General features: G+C 38.7%; 1 protein-coding gene across 1 annotated transcript in view; it reads left to right on the top strand.

Annotated features, from left to right (window-relative positions):
- GBE1 (1,4-alpha-glucan branching enzyme 1) overlaps positions 1-27,244 on the top strand; it is a 315,992-nt gene that overhangs the window by 218,585 nt on the left and 70,163 nt on the right. Inside the window, exons 10-12 of the mRNA XM_061431417.1 lie at positions 146-244; positions 8,049-8,159; positions 13,688-13,859. Coding sequence (XP_061287401.1) covers positions 146-244; positions 8,049-8,159; positions 13,688-13,859 — 382 coding nt within the window. The remainder of the gene's footprint in view (positions 1-145; positions 245-8,048; positions 8,160-13,687; positions 13,860-27,244) is intronic.

Genomic DNA, 27,244 nt, shown 5'->3' with positions numbered 1-27,244 from the left:
CTTTTACAATTATGCTACCAAAATACTCCAAGAGTATATACCCCCATTTATTATTTGTATTTATTGGCCTGGATTTACTGTCACAGGAATATTTGGTAAAAATTTGATCAATATGAAGTGATAATGCTGATGCTCTTTATTTTAGGATGTATCCGGAATGCCAGCTCTGTGTTCTCCAATTTCCCAGGGAGGGGGTGGTTTTGACTATCGATTGGCTATGGCAATTCCAGATAAATGGATCCAGGTAAGGTTTAATGTAAATATTTTTTTCCCTGTGGATACTATGTCTTATGTTGGTGTATTTATTATTTCTTTGATTTATTTCTTAGTTGTGATATTTTAACTGAAGTATTAAATTCTCTCATTAGTGTGTTGATTCTTGTGCCATTTAATAAGATGCCTCTCAAACTTCTAAAAGTTCTAATTTAAAGTATTCACACTTGCATTATGCAGGCATGGGGAAGATATGATTGATATAATGTTAGCTATGTAAATGGAATTTTGCATTATCAGTGCAATTATATGAAACTCTGGCGTTCTATATTTAAAACACATTAAACTTCATCAAAGCATCCATTTCTGCCTGCAAATCATCAATTAATGTAGAAGTCACTCCTTAATTCCCAGTACTTATTTCTTAGTATGGTTTTTTACTCAACAGATGTGGATTTATCCATTCCTTCATTGGGTATTTAAAAGTCCTTCCCATGTGTCTGGTACTAGGAATGAATAATTGTATATGACACCTTGCATATAATTTCTAATATACTTTTATTAAATTTAATAACAATTCAAGTAGCTTGGATTATATTTTGTTTCATTTATTTTTGTCTAAATGACCAAAGTTGTTATAGTCATGTGATCTTTAGATAAGATTATTTTTAGATAACCTAAAATAAGACTTAGATTTGATATAAAACACTCTTGAGTGGCAAAGTCTGAGTCACAGGCTGAGTATTTATAAGAAGTCAGATATGTATCAAATAATCATTGCTCTCTGATAAAGCCCTTTAGTACAGACATGAACTGGTGCCAGGATATCACAGTGGCAGAAGAGCTTAACTTTGAACAGAAAAACCATGAAGCCTATTCTGAAGGAAGTGGTTATTGTAATCACCTCATGTCTCTTCTGTGTCCACAGGCAATTTGGGCAGTGCACAACTGTGGCATTAAAACTCTACCAGCACAACTTCTGCTTTTCCGTCTATCAATTTCTTAATCATTGTCAGGTCAAAAAAATAAGTGTTCTACATATCTGATCAGAGTTAGAAACCAAAGAGACTTTACTAGCTGGGAAAGTTGCTTTGTATTTGTTATTAAAAAAAAAAGAATGTTGTGATCTTCAAGTTTCTTACCTTGGTTTAGGCTCTTTGTCCGCCCACCATCTTTTATGATTTCTAATCTTCCACAAAGGTGTTTTCCCCCTTGCAAGTGCCAAATCTTGCTTTTTTAACATCCTACTAAAAAGCCTTCATCAGGCTTTCAGCAGATTCAAGGATATTTAAAGGTGTACATCAACCTATAATTATTTCAATCAATCATAGCTCAGAGCAGGATATTTCCTCCTCTGAGTAATAATGGCAGTTTTCTTTTCTTTTTTTTTTTTTAATATTTAACTTACTAAACACTTCAGTACTTTGTATACTCAAGATACTGCACTAGGCAGTACATTATACAAATGGAAGAAAAAAATGTATTGTTCTCCGTTTGGATTTCTGTGGAGTTAAACAGGTGGTAAATTGGTAAAGAATTTGTCTGCCATCACAGAAGACACCAGAGATACAGGTTCAATCCCTTGGTCAGGAAGACCCCCTGGAGAAGAAAGTGGCAACCTATTCCAGTATTCTTGCTGGGATAACCCCATGGACAGAGGAGCCTGACAGGATACAATCCATGGGTTTTCAAGTGTTGGACACAACTTAGCTATTAAACTACCACCATAACATTTTGCAAAGCTATAGTACAATATCACAATCAGGATAGTGACATGGACATAATCAAGATATGGAACATTACCACGAGTTTCCCAAATGTTGCCTTTAGAGCCACATCTACTCCTTTCTTCCCCAAATCACTCCTGAACCTTTGGCCACAACTAATCTGATCTCCATTTCTATAATTTTTTCATTTTAAAAATGTTATATAAATGGAATAATACAATATGCAACCTTTTGGGCTTATCATTTTTCACTTAGTCAAATTCTCTGGGGATTTCATGTGGGTTGTTGGCTGTATCAGTAGTATATTTCTTTTCAAGATTTTTTAAAAAATTTTTATTGGCGTATAGTTGATTAACAGTGTAATGTTAGTTTTAGGTGTAGAGCAAAGTAAATCAGTTAAACATATAGGCCATTACAGATTTTTGAGTAGAATTTCCTGTGCTATATAGTATGTTCTTATGAATGATCTATTATATATAAATGTGCTTAGTCATTTCAGTGTTGTCTGACTCTTTGCAACCCTATGGACTATATGTAGCCTGCCAGCCTCCTCTGTGCATGAGATTCTCCAGGCAAGAATACTGGAGTGGGATCCTCTGGGGAATCTTCCTGAATCAGGGATCGAACCCATGTCTCCTGCGTCTCCTGCATTGCACATGGATTCTTTATCCACTGAGCCATTTGGGAAGCCCCATTTTATACATAATAGTATGTATATGTCAATCCCAGTCTCCCAATTTATCCCTCCCCCTCTTTACCTGCTGGGAGCCATAAGTTTGTTTTCTACATCTGTGATGCTACTTCACGTTTCCTTTTCTTTTTGTTGAATGCTATCTCATGGCATGGTTGTATCACAGTTTGTTTAACTATTTTTCCAGTAAAAGATATCTCGACTGTTTCTAGGTTTTGGCTGCTATAAAGAGAGCTGCTATAAACATTTGTGTACAGATTTTTGTATGAACATAAATTTTCATTACTCTATGGTAAACGTCCAAAAGTACTGGGTTTTATATTGGTTGGATGTTGTTGTTATTGTTGTTCAGTCACTAAGTCATGTCCAACTGCAACCCCATGGACTGCAACATGCCAAGGCTTCCCTGTCCTTCACTATCTCCCGGAGTTTGCTCAAACTCATGTCCATTGAGTCGGTGATGCCTTCCAACCATCTCATCCTTCCTTCATCACCTCTTCTCCTCTCCTTCAATCTTTCCCAACATCAGGGTCTTTTCCAGTGAGTCAGCACTTTGCATCAGGTGGCCTAAGTATTGGAGCTTCAGTTTCAGTATTAGTCATTCCAATGAATATTCAGGGTTGATTTCCTATAGGACTGACTGGCTTGACCTCCTTGCTGTCCAAGGGACTCTCAAGAGTCTTCCCCAGCACCACATTTCAAAAGTATCAGTTCTTCAGCACTCAGCATTCTCTATCCTCTAACTCTCATATAAGTAAATGACCACTGGAAAAACCATACCTTTAACCATACTTTGTCTGCAAAGTGGTATCTTTGCTTTTTTATATGCTGTCTAGGTTTGTCATAGCTTTTCTTCCAAGAAGCATGCATCTTTTAATTTCATAGCTGCAGTACTTTCAGCAGTGACTTTGGAGCCGAAGATAATAAACTCTGTCACTGTTCCCACTTTTTCCTCAAATATTTGCCATGAGGTGGTGGAACCAGATGTCGTGATCATAGTTTTCTGAATATTGAGTTTTAAGCCAGCTTTTTCACTCTCCTCTTTCACTTTCATCAAGAGGCTCTTTAGCTCCTCTTTGCTTTCTGCCATTAAAGTGGTATCATCTGTATATCTGAGATTGTTGATATTTCTCCCAGCAATCTTGATTCCAGCTTGTGCTTCACCCAGCCTGGCATTTCGTATGATGTACTTTGCATATGAGTTAAATACTTTGCATATGGGTGACAATATACAGCCTTGACATACTTACTCCTTTCCCAATTTGGAACCAGTCTGTTGTTCCATGTCTGGCTCTAACTGTTGCTGTTTGACCTGCATGCAGATATATCACGAGGCAGGTCAGGTGGTCTGGTATTCCCATCTCTTGAAGAATTCTCCACAGTTTATTGTGATCCGCACAGTCAGAGGCTTTCAAACTATTTTTCTGAGTAGTTGTACCATTTTGTATTACCACAAGCAACTTTGGAGAGATCCACTTTCTGTACGTTCTTGAACAGTGCATTTGTTATTGCTGCTATTTTTCATATTAGTCATTCTATCAGGTGTGCAGAAATATCTCGCTGTGGGTTTAGTTTGCATTTTCTTAATGGCGTATGATGAAGAACTTGTTTTCTTGTGCTTATTTGCCATCTTTATATCTTCTTCAGTGAAATGTCTGTTCATGTCTTTTGACCATTTTCTAATTGGATCATTCATTTACTGTGGAGTTTTGAGAGTTCTTTATATAGTTTAGATTCAACCCTTTTGTGGGGTGGTATGTGGTTGACAAATATATTTATACCAGTCTTTGCTTGTGTTTTCATCCTCTACATGTGGACTTCCACAGAGCTAAAGTTCTTTGTTTTCTTTAAATTTAATGAAGGCCAGTTTATCTTTTTTTTTTTTCCCCCTTTTAGAGATCTCTTTTGGTGACAAGTCTAAGAATTCTTTGATTCTCCTATATTTTCTATTAAACATTTATAATTTTATGTTTAAGTCCATAGTCCCTTTGAGTTACTTTTTGTGCAATCAGTGTCTAAGATTGTTTTTTTTTTTTTTTTGTCTAAAGATGTCTAACACTTCCCGCATGATTTGTTGAAAAGTCTAACCTGCTTCCATTGAATTCTTTTAACACAGCAGTCAAACTTAACTGGGCATATTTGTATAGGTTTATGGATTGTGAATAGACATATACAAATACTACACTGAATCTAAATAATACAAAGTGTCTTAAAATAATACAAATCTACTGTCATACGTTCACAAATCTGAAATGATCTTCCTAGACTAAAAATCAAGGCTTGGTAAGGCTGCATTCCTTCTGGAGGTTCTATTTCTTTGACTTTTCTATCTTCTAAAACCCACCTGTATTCCTTGGTTCATGAGCCCTCCCCCTATCTTCAAAGCCAGCAGGGTAGCATCTTCAAATCTCTGTCTTACTCTGACAACCCAAGCACCTTTTAAGAAAGATCCCTGTAATTATATTGGGCCCATCCAGGTAATCCAGAGAAGGGAAATGCAACCCACTCCAGTATTCTTGCCTGGAGAATCCTGTGGACAGGGGAGCCTAGTGGGCTGCTGTCCATGGAGTTGCACAGAGTCGGACACAAAGACTGAAGCGACTTAGCATGCATGCATGCATGCATTGGAGAGGGAAATGGCAACCCACTCCAGTATTCTTGCCTGGAAAATCCCAGAGACAGAGGAGCCTGGTGGGTTGCTGTCTATGAGGTCCCACAGAGTCGGACATGACTGACATGATTTAGCAGTAGCAGCAACATCCAGGTGATCCAGGATAATCTCCCCCTCTCAATGTCCTTAACTTCAGCAGATCTCTGAAGTCCTTCTTGCCATGTAAGGTGACACATTCACAGACTCTGGGTATTAGGATGTGAACACCTGTGCTGCTGCTGCTGCTGCTAAGTCGCTTCAGTCGTGTCGGATTCTGTGTGACCCCAGAGACGGCAGCCCACCAGGCTCCCCCGTCCCTGCCATTTTCTTCTCCAGTGCATGAAAGTGAAAAGTGAAGGTGAAGTCACTCAGTCAGGTCCAACTCTTAGCAACCCCATAGACTGCAGCCTATCAGGCTCCTCCATCCATGGGATTTTCCAAGCAAGAGTACTGGAGTGGGGTGCCATTGCCTTCTCCCGTGAACACCTGTGGGCGGTCATTATTCTGCCTAATACAGTCTGCCCTCTGGTGCCTGATGATTCACACTGCAGTTACGGAGGATGGCGGCAGCTGCTGCTGCTGCTGCTGCTGCTAAGTCGCTTCAGTCGTGTCGGATTCTGTGTGACCCCAGAGACGGCAGCCCACCAGGCTCCCCCGTCCCTGCCATTTTCTTCTCCAGTGCATGAAAGTGAAAAGTGAAGGTGAAGTCACTCAGTCAGGTCCAACTCTTAGCAACCCCATAGACGGCAGCCCACCAGGCTCCCCCGTCCCTGGGATTCTCCAGGCAAGAACACTGGAGTGGGTTGCCATTTCCTTCTCCAATGCATGAAAGTGGAAAGTGAAAGTGAAGTCGCTCAGTCGTGTCTGACTCTTGGGACACCATGGACTGCAGCCTACCAGGCTGCTCCGCCCATGGGATTTTCCAGGCAAGAGTACTAGAGTGGGTTGCCATTGCCTTCTCCGACGGGGGATGGCTAAGCACCTCTGAATTCCATTGAGCAAAATTAAAAAAAAAAAAAGCAAAGGAAGATACAAACAGGCTGGAACTCTATTTCGTGTACCAAAATCTGCATTAATTTCCTATTGCTGTATAACCAACTACCACAAACTTAGCAATTTAAAACATTTCTGTTATTATCTCACCCTTTCTTCAAAGGACATCTATTGTATTCAAAGTTCCCTCCCACCCTCCAGGTAAAGGATTATACAAAGAGGTGAGTCAGAGGGAGTGGGAATCATAGGAACCATTTTAGAATTCTGCCTGTCAGTGTGCAGGACAGAGAAATGAGCCCCCTTTAGAAAGATTGTGTTGAGTGAAAGAATAGTCTCTTTTTAGGCTGTTAATTCTGTGGAGCAGCAGCTTTCATAGGATAGTCAGAGAAAGGGATTTTGCTGGATGTCTGAGTGGTGAGAAAACAAAACAAAGCAAAACAATGCAGAGTTTCACAATGGCAGCCTAAGGAGGAAAGCATTTCATGGAAAGGGGTAGGGACAGCATTCTTTTCTTGTACAGCAAGCATTTGCCTAAGAAAGGACTTAGGACGCAATCATAATCTGAAATTTCTACAAGTTCATTTGCACTGAAGAGGTTTGAGAGGTACAGAAGCCACACTGGAGACTGAGTAACAACCCAAGTGGAGACAAAAATGTGCGCACTGTTGACTTATCTCGGAGAGGCAGCAGTGAATGGTGGCGGGAAGCGAGATCTTAATTCCCTGCCCAGAAATTGAACCTGGGTAGCCTGGATGAGAATCAAGAATCCTAGCCACCCGACCAGCCAGGGCTAGAGGCTGGAAGCTATTTTTCCCTGGATCTTTGACCTCAGTGAAAAATGCATTTATCACGGAGGCAGAAACTGTAAATGCAGGTACAAAGTTTATTATTAGAGGCATAGCATAACAACAAGTGGGAAAGCACACAGAGAAATGGTTGATTTAGTTAAGATGGAAGCAAAGCAGAAGTGCACACTCAGAAGGGTGTGGTGAAGAGCAGTGAGGTAAAGAGGCCATGCCATGACTCTTACCTTTAGGTGTTTCCAAGAGACAAAGACTGGCTATTTACCCTGTGTCTGTTGTTACTTCCATTTTGGAGGGCAAACAGGAGGCTGATTGTAAATGCCTTAACTGGAGCCCACCCATCTCTTATCTCAGAAAACACCAACAGAAGGCTGGTTATAGGTATTCTGTGGGAAGCCCACTTCTTCCTGCCTCATGAAATGCAAACAGAAGGTCAGCTGTAGATATCTAACCTGGAGCCCATCTATCTCCTGCCTCAGGATGATATTTATTTCATGATAATCAGCTTTTATACATTGAAATAATAGTTGTTTTCATTTATTTTAAGAAAGGAACAAGACACTCTTCTTGCTAACTTTTTTTTTTTTTCATTCCAAGCTAAATGGTAGCAAGTATATCTGTACCTTGTGGAAGTTATTGAAAGATCTACTGCACAACACTTTACTGTAGTCATTAATCAAGAAGTAGCAGCTGTTACAGAAAAAGAAAAAAGTTGCCAAAATCCTACAGTGCAGTGATCAAATCATCTGCACAAAAGTGAGCACATGCACACCCACACACAACACCACTGTCATTTGGATAGTCTGTACAAAAGCTGTGATTTCAGTAAAAGTTCAACAAAGCTATTTTTGTTCTGTAGGTGTGCTTGTATCTGTGTCATAATTTGGATTGATATGATATATACCCTAAGTTTGGGTTATAAAGTAAGAATAGTAATGATGTATTGAAATTATTTCCTGTCTTGCATTTAGTTACTGAAAGAATATAAAGATGAAGATTGGAACATGGGCAATATAGTGTATACACTCACAAACCGACGCTACCTTGAAAAGTGCATTGCCTACGCAGAGAGCCATGATCAGGTAAATAAGTATGTGTGTAAACTGTTCTCTCTCTGTGCCTGTATGTGTTAACGTATCTAAAATAAGCATATTTCAATACAAATTTCTATAGTTCAATACAATTAATGCAATGTGTTATATGTCTGTTTTATGTGACAGCTACTCTTACTTGAAAAATGTTTCAGGGACTTCCATGGTGGTCCCGTAGTTAAGAGTTTGCCTTCCAGTGCAGAAGGTCCAGGTTCGATCCCTTGTCAGGGAGCTAAGATCCCATGCATCTCACAGTCAAAAAGCCCCAAACATAAAACAGAAGCAGTATTGTAACAAATTCAGTAGACATTTTAAATCAAAAAACCTTTAAAAAATAAAAACATTAAAAAAATTACTTTGTAGATCCATAAATTTCAGCTTCAAAATGCAGTACTACTTTACCCTGCCAAACTGTAATTAAACGACTGTGAATGACAGTTGCAAGTGCTATCTTACAAGTTTTCCTTTGTTGTCACAAGAAGAATGTTGGTGCTAATCCAGGTTAATTTTAATTTCCTTTCCATTTTATGTTTCCTTCTAAAGATTTTCTTTTATGGCTTTTCACTTGCTTTCATCATTTTCCCCCCTCAGTCACTAAATCTTTTGCTGATTGATCACCCTGATCTCTGTCCCTCTGTTTTAGTCCATCGTCTATAATGTAGCCTGAGATATTTTCCAAAGGGCAAAGCTAATTTTGTTAACCCAGATCTTTTGGTTAAAGTTTCTCACAGACAACCTGTCATATCTTGGCTCATGCCAAAGTCTATTCTCGGTTCAATCCTCCAAGTGTTCTGTTCTTCAATACTGTAAAACTTTCACCCATTCATAAATAGGTCTGCTGCTGCTGCTAAGTTGCTTCAGTCATGTCCAACTCTGTGTGACCCCATAGACGGCAGCCCACCAGGCTCTCCTGTCCCTGGGATTCTCCAGGCAAGAATACTGGAGTGGGTTGCCATTTCCTTCTCCAGTGCATGAAAGTGAAAAGTGAAAGTGAAGTTGCTCAGTTGTGTCCGACTCTTAGTGATCCCATGGACTTCACCCTACCAGGCTCCTCCATCCATGGGATTTTCCAGGCAAAAGTACTGGAGTGGGCTGCCATTGCCTTCTCCCATAAATAGGTCAGCCTTGTCCCAATCTTATACTTTCCCCACACACATGCAAATGCATACTTCACCTGGGAAGCTACTATAAAGAACTAATGCTCTGACTCATGTGTGTTTCCTGAAGCTTTCATCCAGGTGTATAGGGGAAAAAGTGGTTTCCCAATTCTTCATGTTCTCATCACATTTTAAGCAGAATATTTGTTTCCATTTGTATTTGCAGCCTTAGTACTATGACTTCTCCTAGTAGTCACTCAAATGGAGAAGGCCATTTAGTTATTGAAAGCATGTGGATTGTCCCCATAAACAATATAAATTGAAGTCTTTATACTTTAAAAAGACAGTAAACCTTTTGAAATTATTTGCAGTATATGAGTTAAGAAAATTGAAATTAAACAATAAGTTCCTATGTTATTTCAACAGAAATTAACAATTTAAGTTGGAAACTAGTTTTTCAGATGTCTCCTCTTACTATTAAGAAAGTATAAGTAGACCAGAGATCAGCTATCAAGGCCCATGAGCCAAATTCTGCCTGCTGCTTGTTTTTATAAAGGTAATTGGAACACAGGCATACTCATTCAATTATCTCTTGTCTATGGCTGTTTTTGAGTCTTAATGGCAGATTTAAGTAGTTGAGACTGAGAAAATAGCCCACTGCCTAAACCATGTACTGTTGGCCTGTATAGAAACTTTACTCATTCATGAAGTAGACATATGAAGTTTTATATCTTCCTAATTGGGGCAGTACTTTCTTTTAAATTGGCTGTGGAACAAATCAAATAAATATCAATGAAAAAAACAGAACCAAAATGTAACAAAATAAGAAATGAATACTATGATTTTTCCTGTGGTCATGTATGGATGTGAGAGTTGGACTGTGAAGAAGGCTGAGTGCTGAAGAATTGATGCTTTTGAACTGTGGTGTTGGAGAAGACTCTTGAGAGTCCCTTGGACTGCAAGGAGATCCAACCAGTCCATTCTAAAGGAGATCAGCCCTGGGATTTCTTTGGAGGGAATGATGCTGAAGCTGAAACTCCAGTACTTTGGCCACCTCATGCGAAGAGTTGACTCATTGGAAAAGACTCTGATGCTGGGAGGGATTGGGGGCAGGAGGAGAAGGGGACGACAGAGGATGAGATGGCTGGATGGCATTACTGACTTGAACGATGTGAGTCTGAGTGAACTCCGGGAGTTTGTGATGGACAGGGAGGCCTGGCGTGCTGCAGTTCATGGCGTCGCAAAGAGTCGGACACGACTGTGCGACTGAACTGAACTGAACTGAACTGACTGAATATTAATTTAAGGATAAGTAAATCCCTTGTCAAGAATATTCAGTTCATTTCAGTCTCTCAGTCATGTCCGACTGTTTGCAACTCCATGGATGGCAGTAGACAGGCTTCCCCGTCCATCACCAATTCCTGGAGCTTACTCAAACTCATGTCCATTGAGTCGTTGATGCCATCCAACCATCTCATTCTCTATCGTCCCCTTCTCCTCCTGCCCCCAATCCCTCCCAGCATCAGGGTATTTTCCAATGAGTCAGTTCTTCACATCAGGTAGCCAAAGTTTGGAGTTTCAGCTTCAGCATCAGTCCTTCCAATGAATATTCAGAACTGATTTCTTTTAGGATTTACTGGTTGGATCTCCTTGCAGTCCAAGGGACTCTCAAAAGTCTTCTCCAACACCACAGTTCAAGAGCACTGGGACGACCCAGAGGGATGGTATGGGGAGGGAGGAGGGAGGAGGGTTCAGGATGGGGAACACATGTATACCTGTGGCGGATTCATTTTGATAATTTGGCAAAACTAATACAATTATGTAGAGTTTAAAAAAAAACAAAACCAAAAGCATCAGTTCTTCAGTGTTCAGCTGTCTTCCAACTATCTTTTCCATTTATGTCGAACTATCACTTCCATTCATGACTATGGAAAAACCATAGCTTTGACTAGATGATGGACCTTTGTTGACAAAGTAATGTCTCTGCTTTTTAATATGCTGTCTAGGTTGGTCATAACTTTCCTTTCAAGGAAAGTGACTTTTAATTTCATGGCTGCAGTCACCATCTGCAGTGATTTTGGAGCCCCAAAAAATAAAGTCTCTTGTCGTTTCCATTGTTTCCCCGTCTATTTGCCATGAAGTGATAGGACCGGATGCCATGATCTTAGGTTCCTGATAGTTGAGTTTTAAGCCAGCTTTTTCACTCTCCTCTTTCACTTTCATCAAGAGGCTCTTTAGTTCTTCTTTGCTTTCTTCCATAAGGGTGGTGTCACCTGTATACCTGAGGTTATTAATATTTCTCCCAACAATCTTGATCCCAGCTTGTGCTTCTTCCAGTCCAGCGTTTCTCATGATGTACTCTGCATAGAAGTTAAACAAGCAAGGTGACAATATACAGCTTTCATGTACTCCTTTCCCAATTTGGAACCAGTCTTTTGTTCCATGTCCAGTTCTAACTGTTGCTTCTTTGTCTGCATACACATTTTTCAGGAGGCAGGTCAGGTGATCTGTTATTACCATCTCTTTAAAAAATTTTCCACATTATTTTGTGTGTCAAGTATATAACAACATGAAAATTAAAGTACATTGCAAGCTTCTAGCCAACTGTAGCACATTTGGGTTCCCAATTTATGTTTATTTTATATGAATGAATAAAAGAATAAAGAAATGAGTAAAATAAACAAATTAAAGATGAATCTGATAGATTAATTTCATAATTTTTCTTCCAAGATGTACAGAAACAGTATGGAAGACTTATTTCATACTTTAAACATCCATGTAATTCCACCTTGTATTAAAAATTGTCAGGAATATACAAAAAGATGTAAGTTACCTAATTCTTCCTAAAAGCAAACATACACTGAATTTTAAACCTAATAAAAATTACAAATATGAATATATGAAAATAGTTTAAACTTTAAAATAGGTTTATAAAGAAAAATATTTTTCTAAAAATGAAAATAATTGTACAGTTATAGGGTGAGGAGATTATGGTTTAAGCTCTGTGTTTCTCTATATATTCTTCCTGTTGATAAATAATCCTTGGCATTAGTTAGCTACTTTTAACTATAAATCATTCCAATTAAGAGACCTTTTCTGCTGCTCAGGGTGTTTCCAAGTTACCTGCCCCATTTGTCAACTATTATATTTTCATATAAAACAAACTCGTTCTAGATTAGATTTCAAATGTAATAAGAAAGCAAGTTCTACATTTTAAGAAAAAGTTGTCAGTTTGCTCCTAAAAGGAAAAAAGGTCCATTGTAATATATTTATGTACATGTTTTATGTACATAAGTGCTGCTCCTGCTACTGCTACTAAGTCGCTTCAGTCGTGTCCAACTCTGTGCAACCCCATGGACTGCAGCCCACCAGGCTCCCCCGTCCCTGGGATTCTCCAGGCAAGAACACTGGAGTGGGTTGCCATTTCCTTCTCCAATGCATGAAAGTGGAAAGTGAAAGTGAAGTCGTTCAGTCGTGTCTGACTCTTAGCAACCCCATGGACTGCAGCGCAACCCCATGGACTGCAGCCTACCAGGCTCCTCCGTCCATGGGATTTTCCGGGCAAGAGTACTGGAGTGGGGTGCCATTGCCTTCTCCTGTACATAAGTGCATATACATATAAATGATTTCTAAGAAACTCTTCCACTCTTTTAAAGCAATAAAATCATGATATACAAGTCATTTTTAAAAACTCTGTTAGTATTCTAATAGTTTAATCTAAGATTATGGGATTGTATGAAATCATGTGTGTGAAACTTATGAAAATTTTCAAGCATTACAGAATTTAAGGAATCTTGTCATTCAATTTTAAAAAATCCATTGTTTAAATCCTTAAAAAAGGCTATTAGTATTTTAAACATTATAACACATGTTATTCTAATTTCTCATGTTTAGTATTAGCAAATATTCAGGTAGCTTATCATGAGTTTTTCACCAAGCTATTTTATAAATAAAAGAAACATAGATACATGAGCTTTCTCATGTATTTCACCAGCTTACCTTCAGCATGCTGCTGCTGCTGCTAAGTCACTTCAGTCGTGTCCGACTCTGTGCGACCCCATAGACGGTAGCCCACCAGGCTCCCCCGTCCCTGGGATTCTCCAGGCAAGAACACTGGAGTGGGCTGCCATTTCCTTCTCCAATGCATGAAAGTGAGAAGTGAAAGTGAAGTCACTCAGTCGTGTCAGACTTTTAGCGACCGCATGGACTGCAGCCCACCAGGCTCCTCCGTCCATGGGATTTTCCAGGCAAGAGTACTGGAGTGGGGTGCCAGATAGTGACTATTGGGAAATACATGGAATTAATACTAATTCACACACTTCTCCTGTACTGTTTTTGTGAAATCACATGTTACTCTAGCATAAATGACAACTCCCTAGTATCTATTCTTTGCATTTACATCAGTGACTTTTATTTTATTAGGCACTTGTTGGGGATAAGACGTTGGCATTTTGGTTGATGGATGCTGAAATGTATACCAACATGAGCGTTCTGACCCCATTTACTCCCGTTATTGATCGTGGAATACAGCTTCATAAGATGATTCGACTCATTACTCACGCACTCGGTGGAGAGGGGTATCTCAATTTCATGGGTAAGTATGAATTGAACTTATATCCAATCTGTGTTTAAAATGTTAACCAATATTATATATGACACAAGTCATGTAGGATATTGTGCTGTAGCTGTTCAGGTTTAAAATAGAATATTATAATTTTATTTCTGTAGAACACTGTCATGTGTAAACTGTAAAAATTAAATTACTTTAAGATTATTGTTATACTAATATATGATGCAAAATTAACCTAATGGCTGGTATCTTATTTAATACTGTTGTCAATAAGTGGGGTGAAAATTTTTTTAAACATAGAATTGTTATTCTGAATTTAATCATTCTGATTTATTTCATTATCGTAGTGTTTGCACATTGAACATAGAAGGATATAATTGTCATGTCATAACAACATACTGAGCTAATATTATTGGTCTTCTTTGAGGTAACTGTACACCAGTACATTTGTATTATAAATGTGGAAACCAAGGCCCAAGGTATTGTGATGGACAAAAAAGATACTTATTTTAAAAAAATAGGAAACATGACTATTCAAAAGTCATTTCTGTCTGAAGGATCTTGAATTATAAAATATACAATCAACCAGCACTGTTTTCTGTTCTATTTGGTCAACCAAAACCATTTGAGTTTTAGGAAATTTTACCAGTTTTTAGGGTAGAGAGAACTGGAAAGAGAGGGGAATGGCAGCCTGACTTAATTTTCTATAATAAAAGCCTTAGAAAGTGAAAAGTGAAAGTCACTCAATTGTGTCTGACTCTTTGTGACACCATGGACTATACAGTCCATGGAATTCTCCAGGCCAGAATATTAGAGTGGGTAGCCATTCCCTTCTCAAGGGGCTCTTCCCAACCCAGGAATCACTTCAGATTAATTCATTTCTACCTGGAAGTTTTTATTTAAAAAATTTCTGATCAGACTTATAAAAGTCTCTATCATTTGCTATCTTGAGACTAGGAAGCTAAATCCAATAAAGCACATACCAGATTTTCCCTGTACAACCTGTACCTTTCAGTGCATCCTTCTCCTCTCAACCTGTCAGGAAGTGACCCTCGTGACCTTGAGATTGCACTTTGTCTTGCAGGCACCAACCTGGGCTTTCTGGGTGGACTTTGCAGGCATTGTGTTCATAAGGAAAATCAGCCTCAGTTCCTTAAAGGCAGCTGGTCCTCCCAGACACAGTGAACATCATTCACAAGTACAGCCTTTCCTAGTAGAGAAACAAAATCAGTGATGACCTCTGAGTTCATGCCATTGTTCCTGTCATTAATTCTTGAAGCCCACTGCATCCGAGAATTCTATTGATCCAGACGTAGTTTACTGCTTTAGTCTGGAAGTTGTGTAAGCATTGTCAGCTCAGAAGCCTGTACTGAAGAGTTGAGAGTGTCAGTGGTTTGTAGTACCTGATAGAGTTTTTTTCCTGAGACTGTCCTTCGATGAAGACAATCCTAGCCCATAGCAGGTAACATAGAGTCTGAGTAAAACAAAACTATCTGCAGATAACAGAGACTTAATGTCCCTAGTTCATTGAATATTGATAACTTTCAGATAAAAAATGTCTGAAGAAAGTTCATAATGAGAACTATTTCTTGAGTCTTGGTATTAATATTTTCCCTGAAGGTAAAAATGGATCATGGACAGCTAAGATCTTAACAAATCTCCAGTAATTTCATAAATTCTTTGAAATGTTTATATTAATATCACTTTAACTGTATATATTTAACTGAGGGCTGACTGAACTGCTTTTCTGTTTTGGAAACTCTTCTCATAGAACTTTCAATAGTAACCCAACTAAATAAACATAATTATCTATTAGTGTGTCTCTTATACAGAGAAGGCAATGGCAACCCACTCCAGTACTCTTGCCTGGAGAGTACTGGTGGGCTGCAGTCCATGGGGTCACTAGGAGTCGGACACAACTGAGCGACTTCACTTTCACTTTTCCCTTTCATGCATTGGAGAAGGAAATGGCAACCCACTCCAGTGTTCTTGCCTGGAGAATTCCAGGGACGGGGGAGCCTGGTGGGCTGCCATCTATGGGGTCGCACAGAGTCGGACACGACTGCAGTGACTTAGCAGCAGTCTCTCTTATAAGGTCTGTAAATTGACCATATTTGTGGTATCAAATATAATTTTGAGATTATTTTTGATATAGGACTCAAAGATATATTGAAGTTTTCTTCCTACATTTGTCCTTCAAATAGCTTATAATGTTTAACTCCAACAGAACACTTTTTAAAACTTCCTTCTGGCTCAATATCTTATCTAAATCTAGCATTTCTCTACTAACTTAGAAATCAGTAATCTCTAATATCCTTATGGTTTCTAATTATTGATGTTTTATGAAATTTAGTATTTTCCTGTGAGCTCTCATGACTTTAAATATTGTTTTTTCCACTTTCTGATCATGGCACTCTCCTGCCTCTTGGCTTTAATGCCTGCAATGTCCTCCAGCTGACCCGTAGGCCTTGCATGAATGGTCTCCCATGGGTCTCCCCGCTGATGGCCTTGCTCCAGCCAAGTAGACTTTCCTTCAGTTCATTGAATGCACCAACCTCCTTCCACTCTGAGCTCTGTATGTTTTGCTGGTCTCCCCTCTTGGACTCATCGTTCTCAAACACCCCCTGCTATGCCTGACAAAATCCTTCATCTGCAAATCTTGTTTCCTTAGGAAAGCCTTTTTCTAAAGCCTCAGACTTCACTAGTTTTACCTATTATACATTTTTATACTGCCCTATTACTTACCTTTTGTGGCACATAAAAAATTATATTTAAAACATTATTAAATATGTGACTACCTTGGTAAATTTAAAACGGAATGAAAATTGGGTCTTATTCACTTAAGACTAGTAGAAATTAGCACAGGATCTAGCACATCGCAAGGCTTTCATGTTTTACTGAAAAAAGATATTTTGTATATTTATATATATGTATATATGTATATATAATTACCTTGTAATATTTTTAGCAGTGGTTCATTAGTTGCAATCACCACTTGTAGTTTTAAGCAAAGTTATTTTTTTCAAGTGGCATGGAAGAAATAAGTTTTTAAATGATCAGTTAAAGAAATTTAAGACCAAGGAGCAGCAATCTGGTTGTTTACTCATGTTTTAGGCAGTCTAAAACTTGTTAGTTTTCTGGAATTTTATTTTTATTTCCCTCTAGTAGAGAGAGAATGAATTAAAAGAAGTAAGCAACAACACATTTTTGTATTTTTTCATTTAAATATGTTTACCTAAATTTGTCAGGCATTTAGATATATGTTCTGCTTATCAAAAATCATTAAGATCAATGTAAACTTTTCACAATGATACCAGTTTGGTGGATTTACTTTATTTTGTTTGTTTTTATCTTATATACTCCTAATTTTGTGTTTCAAAAAATTCTTTCACTCTAATAATGGCATTTGCAGCAACATAGGTGGGCCTAGAGATTACCATACTGATGAAATAAGTCAATATAGAGAAACACAAATATCATATATCTCTTATTTGTAGATTCTAAAAAACTAGTACAAATGAACTGATTCACAAAGAAGAAATAGAGTCATATATGTAAAGTACAAACTAAGAATGGGGAATAAATTGGGAGATTGATATTGACATATACACGATGCTGCTGCTGCTGCTGCTAAGTCACTTCAGTCGTGTCCAACTCTGTGTGACCCCATAGACGGCAGCCCACCAGGCTCCCCCATCCCTGGGATTCTCCAGGCAAGACCACTGGAAGAGTGGGTTGCCATTTCCTTCTCCAATGCATGAAAGTGAAAAGTGAAAGGTAAGTCACTCAGTCGTGTCCAACTCTCAGCGACCCCATGGACTGCAGCCTACCAGGCTCCTCAGTCCACAGGATTTTCCAGGCAAGAGTTCTGGAGTGGGGTTCCATCGCCTTCTCCGATATATACACTACTATATATAAAACTTGAAACTGATAAGAATCTACTGTATAGCACAGGGAACTCTACTTGATATTCTATAATGGCCTATATGGGTAAATAATCTAAAAAAGAGTGAATGTATGTATAACTGATTCACTTTGCTGTATAACTGAAACTAACATAATGCTATAAATCAAATACATTCCAATAAAAATTAATTGAAGATTTTTAAAAGCAGAACATTTATTCTTTCTCTCTCTCTAAAACACAATAAATGTAAAGTTGTATTGTTGAGTCACTCAGTCATGTCCAGCTCTTTGTGACCCTGTGGCCTGCAGCACGCCAGGCTTCCCTGTCCTTCACCATCTCCAGAGCTTACATAACTCATGTCCACTAAGTCAATGATACCATCCAACTGTTTTGTCCTCTGTCATCTCCTTCTGTTTCCTAAAAAAAAAAAGAAGGAAAGAAAGAAATCCACTCTGGTTGAAGCAGGGGAATACTTGCTTTTTTTTTTTGGCTTACTAGGTTATTTTAATTATGAATAGATAGGTTTATATTTCCTGTTATTCCATCATATCATCATTAGTTCAGTTCAGTTCAGTCACTCAGTCCTGTCCGACTCTTTGCAATCCCATGAATTGCAGAAGGCCAGGCCTCCCTGTCCATCACCGACTCACGGAATTCACTCAGACTCACGTCCATCAAGTCAATGATGCCATCCAGCCATCTCATCCTCTGTCGTCCCCTTCTCCTCTTGCCCCCAATCCCTCCCAGCATCAGAGTCTTTTCCAATGAGTCAACTCTTCGCATGAGGTGGCCAAAGTACTGGAGTTTCAGCTTTAGCATCATTCCTTCCAAAGAAATCCCAGGGCTGATCTCCTTCAGAATGGACTGGTTGTATCTCCTTGCAGTCCAAGGGACTCGCCAGAGTCTTCTCCAACACCACAGTTCAAAAGCATCAATTCTTTGGCGTTCAGCTTTCTTTACAGTCCAACTCTCACATCCATACATGACCCCTGGAAAAACCATAGCCTTGACTAGACAGACCTTTGTTGGCAAAGTAATGTCTCTGCTTTTCAATATGCTATCTAGGTTGGTCATAACTTGCCTTCTAAGGAGTAAGCATCTTTTAATTTCATGGCTGCAGTCACCCTCTGCAGTAATTTTGGAGCCCCCAAAAATAAAGTCTGACACTGTTTCCACTGTTTCCCCATCTATTTGCCATGAAGTGATGGGACCAGATGCCATGATCTTCATTTTCTGAATGTTAAGTTTTAAGCCAACTTTTTCACTCTCCTCTTTCACCTTCGTCAAGAGGCTTTTTAGTTCCTCTTTACTTTCTGCCATAAGGGTGGTGTCATCTGCATATCTGAGGTTATTGATATTTCTCCCAGCAATCTTGATTCCAGCTTGTGCTTCTTCCAGCCCAGCGTTTCTCATGATGTACTCTGCATATAAGTTGAATAAGCAGGGTGACAATGTACATCCTTCACGTACTCCTTTTCCTATTTGGAACCAGTCTGTTGTTCCATGTGCAGTTCTAACTGTTGCTTCCTGACCTGCATATAAACTTCTCAAGAGGCAGGTCAGGTGGTCTGGTATTCCCATCTCTTTCAGGATTTTCCACAGTTTATTGTGATCCATACAGTCAAAGGCTTTGGCATAGTCAATAAAACAGAAATAGATGTTTTTCTGGAACTCTCTTGCTTTTTCGATGGTCCAGCAGATGTTGGCAATTTGGTCTCTGGTTCCTCTGCCTTTTCTAAAACCAGCTTGAACATCAGGAAGTTCACGGTTCAGGTATTGCTGAAGCCTGGCTTAGATAATTTTGAGCATTACTTTACTAGCCTGTGAGATGAGTGCAATTGTGCAGTAGTTTGAGCATTCTTTGGCATTGCCTTTCTTTGGGATTGGAATGAAAACTGACCTTTTCCAGTCCTGTGGCCACTGCTGAGTTTTCCAAATTTGCTGGCATAGTGATTGCAGCACTTTCACAGCATCATCTTTCAGGATTTGGAATAGCTCAACTGGAATTCCATACCTCCACTAGCTTTGTTCATAGTGATGCTTTCTAAGGCCAATTTAACTTCACATTCCAGGATGTCTGGCTCTAGGTGAGAGATCACACCATCGTGATTATCTTGGTCATGAAGATCTTTTTTGTACAGTTCTTCCATGTATTCTTGCCATCTCTTCTTAATATCTTCTGCTTCTATTAGGTCCATACAATTTCTGTCCTTTATCGAGCCCATCTTTTCATGAAATGTTCCTTTGGTATCTCTGATTTTCTTGAAGAGATCTCTAGTCTTTCCCATTCTGTTGTTTTCCTCTATTTCTTTGCATTGATCACTGAGGAAGGCTTTCTTATCTCTTCTTGCTATTCTTTGGAACTCTGCATTCAGATGCTTATGTCTTTTCTTTTCTCCATTGCTTTTTGCTTCTCTTGTTTTCACAGCTACATATCATCATATGAAGGAATCAAGTATAAAATGGGGACCAAAAATAGCTGAATTATTTGCATGTTTTTGCATCCTAAGAGTTGTCATTATAAATATTAGTAAAAGTAAGTTTATATAGACACAGCATGCTATATTGTCTAAGACATTTTCTATGCATCATCTAAATTAATCTCATAAAAGTTTTCTTTTTTTTTTTTTTTTAATACAGTCTTAGTTGCAAAGAAACCTGAGGTTAAAATTAAGGGAGTACTCAGATATCTAGGTAGATATCCCAAGCCCCATTTTACTAACGCTACAACTTGGACAGGAAAAGCAACTCACCTAATGTTGTGCAACTAGAAAATGAGAGGAGCTTATTGTCTTTCTCTTCTATTTCCTATTTGAGAAAATTAGAAACAAAATTAGTATTAGATCAGTATATAGGTTAGCTACCAAAATGTGGTTAATAAATATGTTTCTGGGAAAAGATAGAGCATTGTGATTAAGAAAATGATCTGGATGGGAACCCAGGCTTAGCTGTGTGAGCTGAGTAAGGGGCATCATAACCCTGTGCCTTTGTTTGCTCAGCAGTGGAATGGAGTAGTGCCCACCTCAGAAGATTGTTTTCAGGGTGAAAATGATTTAATACGTTTGCAAGACTTAGCATATTATCAGGTACTTAGCTCATAGTTAATGTTTATTTAGATTTAATTTAACTCTAAATTAGATTTACTATTACTATTTTTATTATTACTAGCTATTCTATTAATGCTGGTATTCCAATTCCATCCAGGAGTGCCTCTTTAGGCTCTCATCTGATGGTATACGTCATAAAATATTTAATTCATTTCTTCTAAAAATATCAGTAAAATTAGTAATTCTTTGTTAAAAATGAGATGACATTTCCTAGGTGGTATTATGTGGTTCACAAGACTGGAAACCGTCAGTTTTCATTACAGTCCCAAAGGACAATACCAAAGAATGTTCACTCTACCTGACAATTGCACTTATTTCACATACTAGCAAGGTTAAGGTCAAAATCCTTCAAGCTAGGCTTCAGCAGTACATAAACTGAGAGCTTCCAGATGTACAAGCTAGATTTATAAAAGGCAAAGGAACCAGAGATCAAATTGCCAATGTTCAGTGGATCATAGAGAAAGCAAAGGAATTAAAGGAAAACTTCTACTTCAGTGACTATGCTAAAACATTTGGCTGTGTGGATCACAACAAAATGAAAAATCCTTAAGGACATGGGAGTATGAGACCACCTTACTTATCTCCTAGGAAACCTGTATGTGGGTCAAGAAGCAACAGTTAGAACTGGACATAGAACAACTTACTGGTTCAAAATTGGTAAAGGAGTACACAAGGCTATATATTGTCATCGTGCTTATTAAACTTCTATGTAGAGTACATCATGCAAAATGCTGGGCTGGGTGAATTACAAGCTGGAATCATGATTGCTGGGAGAAATATCAACAACTTCAGATATACAGATAATACCACTCTTATGGCAGAAAAAAAGAGGAACTAAAGAGCGTCTTGATGAAGATGAAATAAAAGAGTGAAAAAGCTGTCTTGAAACTCAACATTAAAAAAACTAAGATTGTGGCATCTAGTCCCATCACTTCATGACAAATAGAAGGGGAAAAGTGGAAGCAGTGACAGATTTTATTTTCCTGGGCTCCAGAATCACTGCAGATAGTGACTGTAGCTATGAAATTAAAAGATGCTTGCTCCTTGAAAGGAAAACTATGACAAACCTAGGCAGCACATTAAAAAGCAGAGACATCACTTTGCCATCTAGTCATGGTTTGTCCAGTAGTCACGTATGGATGTGAAAGCTGGACCTTAAAGAAGTCTGAGTCCCGAAGAACTGATGCTTTCAAACTCTGCTGCTGGAGAAGACTCTTGAGAGTCCCTCGGACTTCAGGGAGATCAAACCAGTCAATGCTAGAGGAAATCAACTCTGTATATTCATTGAAAGGACTGATGCTGAAGCTGAAGCTCCAGTACTTTGGCCACCTGATGCAAAGGGTCAGTTCTTTGGAAAAGATTCTGATACTGGGAATGATTGAGGACAGGAGGACATGGGGGAACAGAGGATTAGATGGTTAGATTGCATCACAGACTCCATAGATATGGATTTGAGCAAACTCCAGGAGATAGTGGAAGATAAAAGAGCTTGACGTGCTGTAGTCCATGGGGTCGCAAAGAGTCGGACATGACTTAGCAGCTGAACAACCACAGTTATGTGGTTAATTATATAGAAATTAAGCTGTTTCTTAGTCAGTCTCACTAGGAGTTAATATTGTTTGTTTTTAATTCATGGTGATGTCTTTTGAATGTTGCTGCTAAAACATCTTACTTTACTTTCATGTATGAAGAGGTTTGATGGTTGCCTGGATTCTCATTTCTAGGATAAGCCAATATGATGTTAATCAGTTAACATTTATTATATGGTTTCTATGTATGAGTGTGTGTGTGCTGCTGCTGCCGCTGCTAAGTCACTTCAGTCATGTCCGACTCTGTGCGACCCCATAGACGGCAGCCCACCAGGCTCCCCCGTCCCTGGGATTCTCCAGGCAAGAACACTGGAGCGGGTTGCCATTTCCTTCTCCAATGCGTAAAAGTGAAAAGTGAAAGTGAAGTCGCTCAGTCGTGTCCAACCCTCAGCGACCCCATGGACTGCAGCCCACCAGGCTCCTCCATCCATGGGATTTTCCAGGCAAGAGTACTGGAGTGGGGTGCCATCACCTTCTCCGAGTGTGTGTGTGAGCATTAGATAAAACTTAATATGTTTTTCTTACAAACCTGTGCTCAGATTTATTTCACACAGAAGTAAGGGTAAGGCAAGTGAGCAAAACAGAGACAGAGGGGACACAGAGAGAGACAGAAACAGTGTGAGAGAAAGGCGTAGAGAAAGCAGATTGATATAAGGCAAGTTCTGTTTAGAACGTTAGTGAATTTGAGATATATATCAATTTAAACTATATATTTCATATATTCATAACACATTCTAAAATGTGTTCTAACACAATTTATTACATTCTTTCATGCTTCAGACATTTATATGTGTCTACTGTATGCCAAGTATTGTTAAGTGGTAGATATTCCTAGGTGAAAAAGACTTCTTGCCATCAGGGTCTCAAAACCCAAGAGGAGTCCAGACAAGTAAGCAGACCAGTATGTCTGCCCTAGTACACTCACTCACTACAGTGATAGAGATAAGCAGAGAATGTCATGTGAATATATAGGAAATTGGATTAACAAATTGCATTCTTGGTAGAATTTATGAGCTGCATCAGCCAGACAAACTTAGAAGAGTAGAAAGACACAAAAAAGCCATACCACAAACTTAGGAAAAGTCCAAGAAGGAGTAGGACTGATTTAACAGAGTAAGATTAAAGTCAGTTGGGAATATTAAACTTCAAATACAATGAAGAAACTGGAGCCCGAGGAAATCAATTTAGAGATCATTCATTGACTGGCAAGTTTAATGAAAAAATGTGGTTTTCAATCACTTTAAAACATCATAAAACTCTTCAGTAAGAAAGGCCTGGTATTGATTGATGGTTTAATAGCTTTATGTTTTTTTTTAATCTATTTATAACATAACTAAAAGGAGACAGATTAGAAAAATAAGCTGTGGTTATTGATAATCTATGTGGATATACCTATGCTATTTGTAAAATCAGTGGTTATTTAATATTTAATTTTTGGTTAAAATAAATATAGAATGAAAAACATCTGCTTTACACATAGGTTATTTCAGTAAATATATGTTGCAGTCATACCTTATTTTATTGTGCTGCACAGATATTATGTTTTTTACAAAATGAAGATCTGTGGCAACCTTGCACTGAGCAAGTCTATGAACACTGTTTTTCCAAGAGCATTTGCTCATTTCCTGTATCTGTTCCATTTTGGTAAATATTGGAATATTTCAAACATTTTCATTGTTATTATGTTTGTTATGGTAATCTGTGACCAGTGCTCTTTTTTTATTAATTGAACTATAATTGATTTACAAGGTTAGTTTCAGGTGTACAACATAGTGATTCAAGATTTTTACATATTCTCTTCCTTTAAAAGTTCTTACAACATAATGGCTGTATTTCCCTGTGCAGTACAATGTCTGTGTAGCTTATTTCTTTTATACATAGTAGTTTTCATCTGCCACCCTTATTTTGCTCCTCCCCCTCCCTTTCCCCACTGGTAATCACGGATTTGTGAGTCTGTTTCTGTTTTTTTATATTCATTTGTTGATTCATTTTTTCAGTTCCATACATAAGTGATAACATAGCATATTTATCTTTCTTTTTCTGACATTTCACTAGGCATAATCCCTTCTGGGTCCATCCACATTGTTGTGAGTGGCAGAATTTCGTTATGTTTAAGTTATATTCCATTTTGCCTGTGTGTGCTTATAAATATATATATATATATATATATATATATATATATATATTTTATATCACATCTTCTTTATCCATTCATCTGTTGATGTACACTGAGGTTGTTTCCATACCTTGGCTATTATAAATAATTCTGCTGTGAACATCAGGGTGCATGTACCATTTCAAATTAGTGTTTTCATTTTCTTTAGATATATTCCCAGGATATATGCTGGATTGTTTGATAGTTCTAGTTTTAGTTTTCTGAGGCCCCTCCGTACTGTTTTGCATACCCACAGTGTATCGGGGTTCCCTTTTCTTGACATCTTCACCACCATTAGTTATTTGTCGGCTTTTTGATGATAGCTATTCTGACAGGTATTTGGTGATATCTCACTGTGGATTTGATTTGCTTTGATGTTACTACTACAACTTGCTGAAGGTTCCAATGGTGGTAAACATTTTTTAGCAATACAGTATTTTTTAAATTAGAATATATACATTGTATTTAGAAATATTGCTATTGGTATAGGCTATAGTATAGTGTAAATTAACTTTGGTAAGCACTGAGAAGCTAAACAATTTGTGTCACTCACTTTACTGCCATATTCACCTTATTGAGGTAGTCTGGAACTGAACCCACAATATCTGCTAGGTATGCCTATCACACCAGACCAGACCAGACCAAATCAGTCACTCAGTCATGTCCGACTCTTTGAGACCCCATGAATCACAGAACGCCAGGCCTCCCTGTCCATTACCAACTCCCAGAGTTCACTGAGACTCATGTCCATTGAGTCAGTGATGCCATCCAGCCATCTCATCCTCTGTCGTCCCCTTCTCCTCCTGCCTCCAATCCCTCCCAGCATCAGAATCTTTTCCAGTGAGTCAACTCTTTTCATGAGGTGGCCAAAGTAATGAAGTTTCAGCTTTAGCATCATTCCTTCCAAAGAAATCCCAGGGCTGATCTCCTTCAGAATGGATTGGTTGGATGTCCTTGCAGTCCAAGGGACTCTCAAGAGTCTTCTCCAACACCACAGTTCAAAAGCATCAATTCTTCAGCGCTCAACCTTCTTCACAGTCCAAATCTCACATCCATACATGACCACAGGAAAAACCATAGCCTTGACTACGCAGACCTTTGTTGGCAAAGTAATGTCTCTGCTTTTCAATATGCTATCTAGGTTGGTCATAACTTTCCTTCTAAGGAGTAAGCATCTTTTAATTTCATGGCTGCAGTCACCATCTGCAGTGATTTTGGAGCCCCAAAAAGAAAGTCTGACACTGTTTCCACTGTTTCCCCATCTATTTCCCATGAAGTGATGGGACCAGATGCCGTGATCTTCGTTTTCTGAATGTTGAGCTTTAAGCCAACTTTTTCACTCTCCACTTTCACTTTCATCAAGAGGCTCTTTAGTTCCTCTTTACTTTCTGCCATAAGGGTGGTGTCATCTGCATATCTGAGGTTATTGATATTTCTCCCGGCAGTCTTGATTCCAGTTTGTGCTTCTTCCAGTCCAGCGTTTCTCATGATGTACTCTGCATATAAGTTAAATATACAGGGTGACAATATACAACCTTGATGTACTCCTTTTCCTATTTGGAACCAGTATGTTGTTCCATGTCCAGTTCTAACTATTGCTTCCTGACCTGCATACAGATTTCTCAAGAGGCAGATCAGGTAGTCTGGTATTCAATCACTTTCAGAATTTTCCACAGTTTATTGTGATCCACACAGTCAAAGACTTTGGCATAGTCAGTAAAGCAGAAATAGATGTTTTTCTGGAACTCTCTTGCTTTTTCCATGATCCAGCAGATGTTGGCAATTTTATCTCTCGTTCCTCTGCCTTTTCTGAAACCAGCTTGAACGTCAGGAAGTTCACAGTTCACATATTGCTGAAGCCTGGCTTGGAGAATTTTGAGCATTACTGTACTAGCGTGTGAGATGAGTGCAAGTGTGCGGTAGTTTGAGCATTCTTTGGCATTGCCTTTCTTTGGGATTGGAATGAAAACTGACGTTTTCCAGTCCTGTGGCCACTGCTGAGTTTTCCAAATTTTCTGACATACCGAGTGCAGCACTTTCACAGCATCATCTTTCGGGATTTGGAATAGCTCAATTGGAATTCTATCACCTCCACTAGCTTTGTTCGTAGTGATGCTTTCTAAGGCCCACTTGACTTCACATTCCAGGATGTCTGGCTCTAGGTTAGTGATCACACCATCATGAGTACTTGTTTGTAAGTAAACTGCTAAAGAAGTTCAAAGAAGAAAATGAGGATAATGATATATTTTGTCCCATTTTCTGGTGCTTCTCTAGTTATCTTAGAAGTGTGGCGGTTATCTAGTTATCTTAGATGTGCTACAGTTTTCTAAACCAGTCAATTGAGATAGAGGGAGTAGTCACGTGGCCCAGTCATGTGACTTTTAAGGAATTGCTGTAGAGAGGTATGGCCAGGCATGCAAATGGCCTACTGTGTCCAGTAATTGTGTACTAGGGGAAAAAAACACCAATACTGATACTGCAGTATTAATTACAGGTACGGTTGACCCTTGAACAATGCAGGTTTGGACTGAAAGAGTCCACTTATATATGAATATTTAGGACTATCAGCTCAGTTCAGTTCAGTCACTCAGTCGTGTCCGACTCTTTGCGACCCCATGAATCACAGCATTCCAGGCCTCCCTGTCCATCAC

The sequence above is a fragment of the Bos javanicus genome, chromosome 1, assembly GCF_032452875.1.
Source record: "Bos javanicus breed banteng chromosome 1, ARS-OSU_banteng_1.0, whole genome shotgun sequence".
Lineage (NCBI taxonomy): Eukaryota > Metazoa > Chordata > Mammalia > Artiodactyla > Bovidae > Bos > Bos javanicus.
Note: the sequence above shows the minus strand (reverse complement) of the source record. Positions and strands in the feature narration are given on the sequence as shown.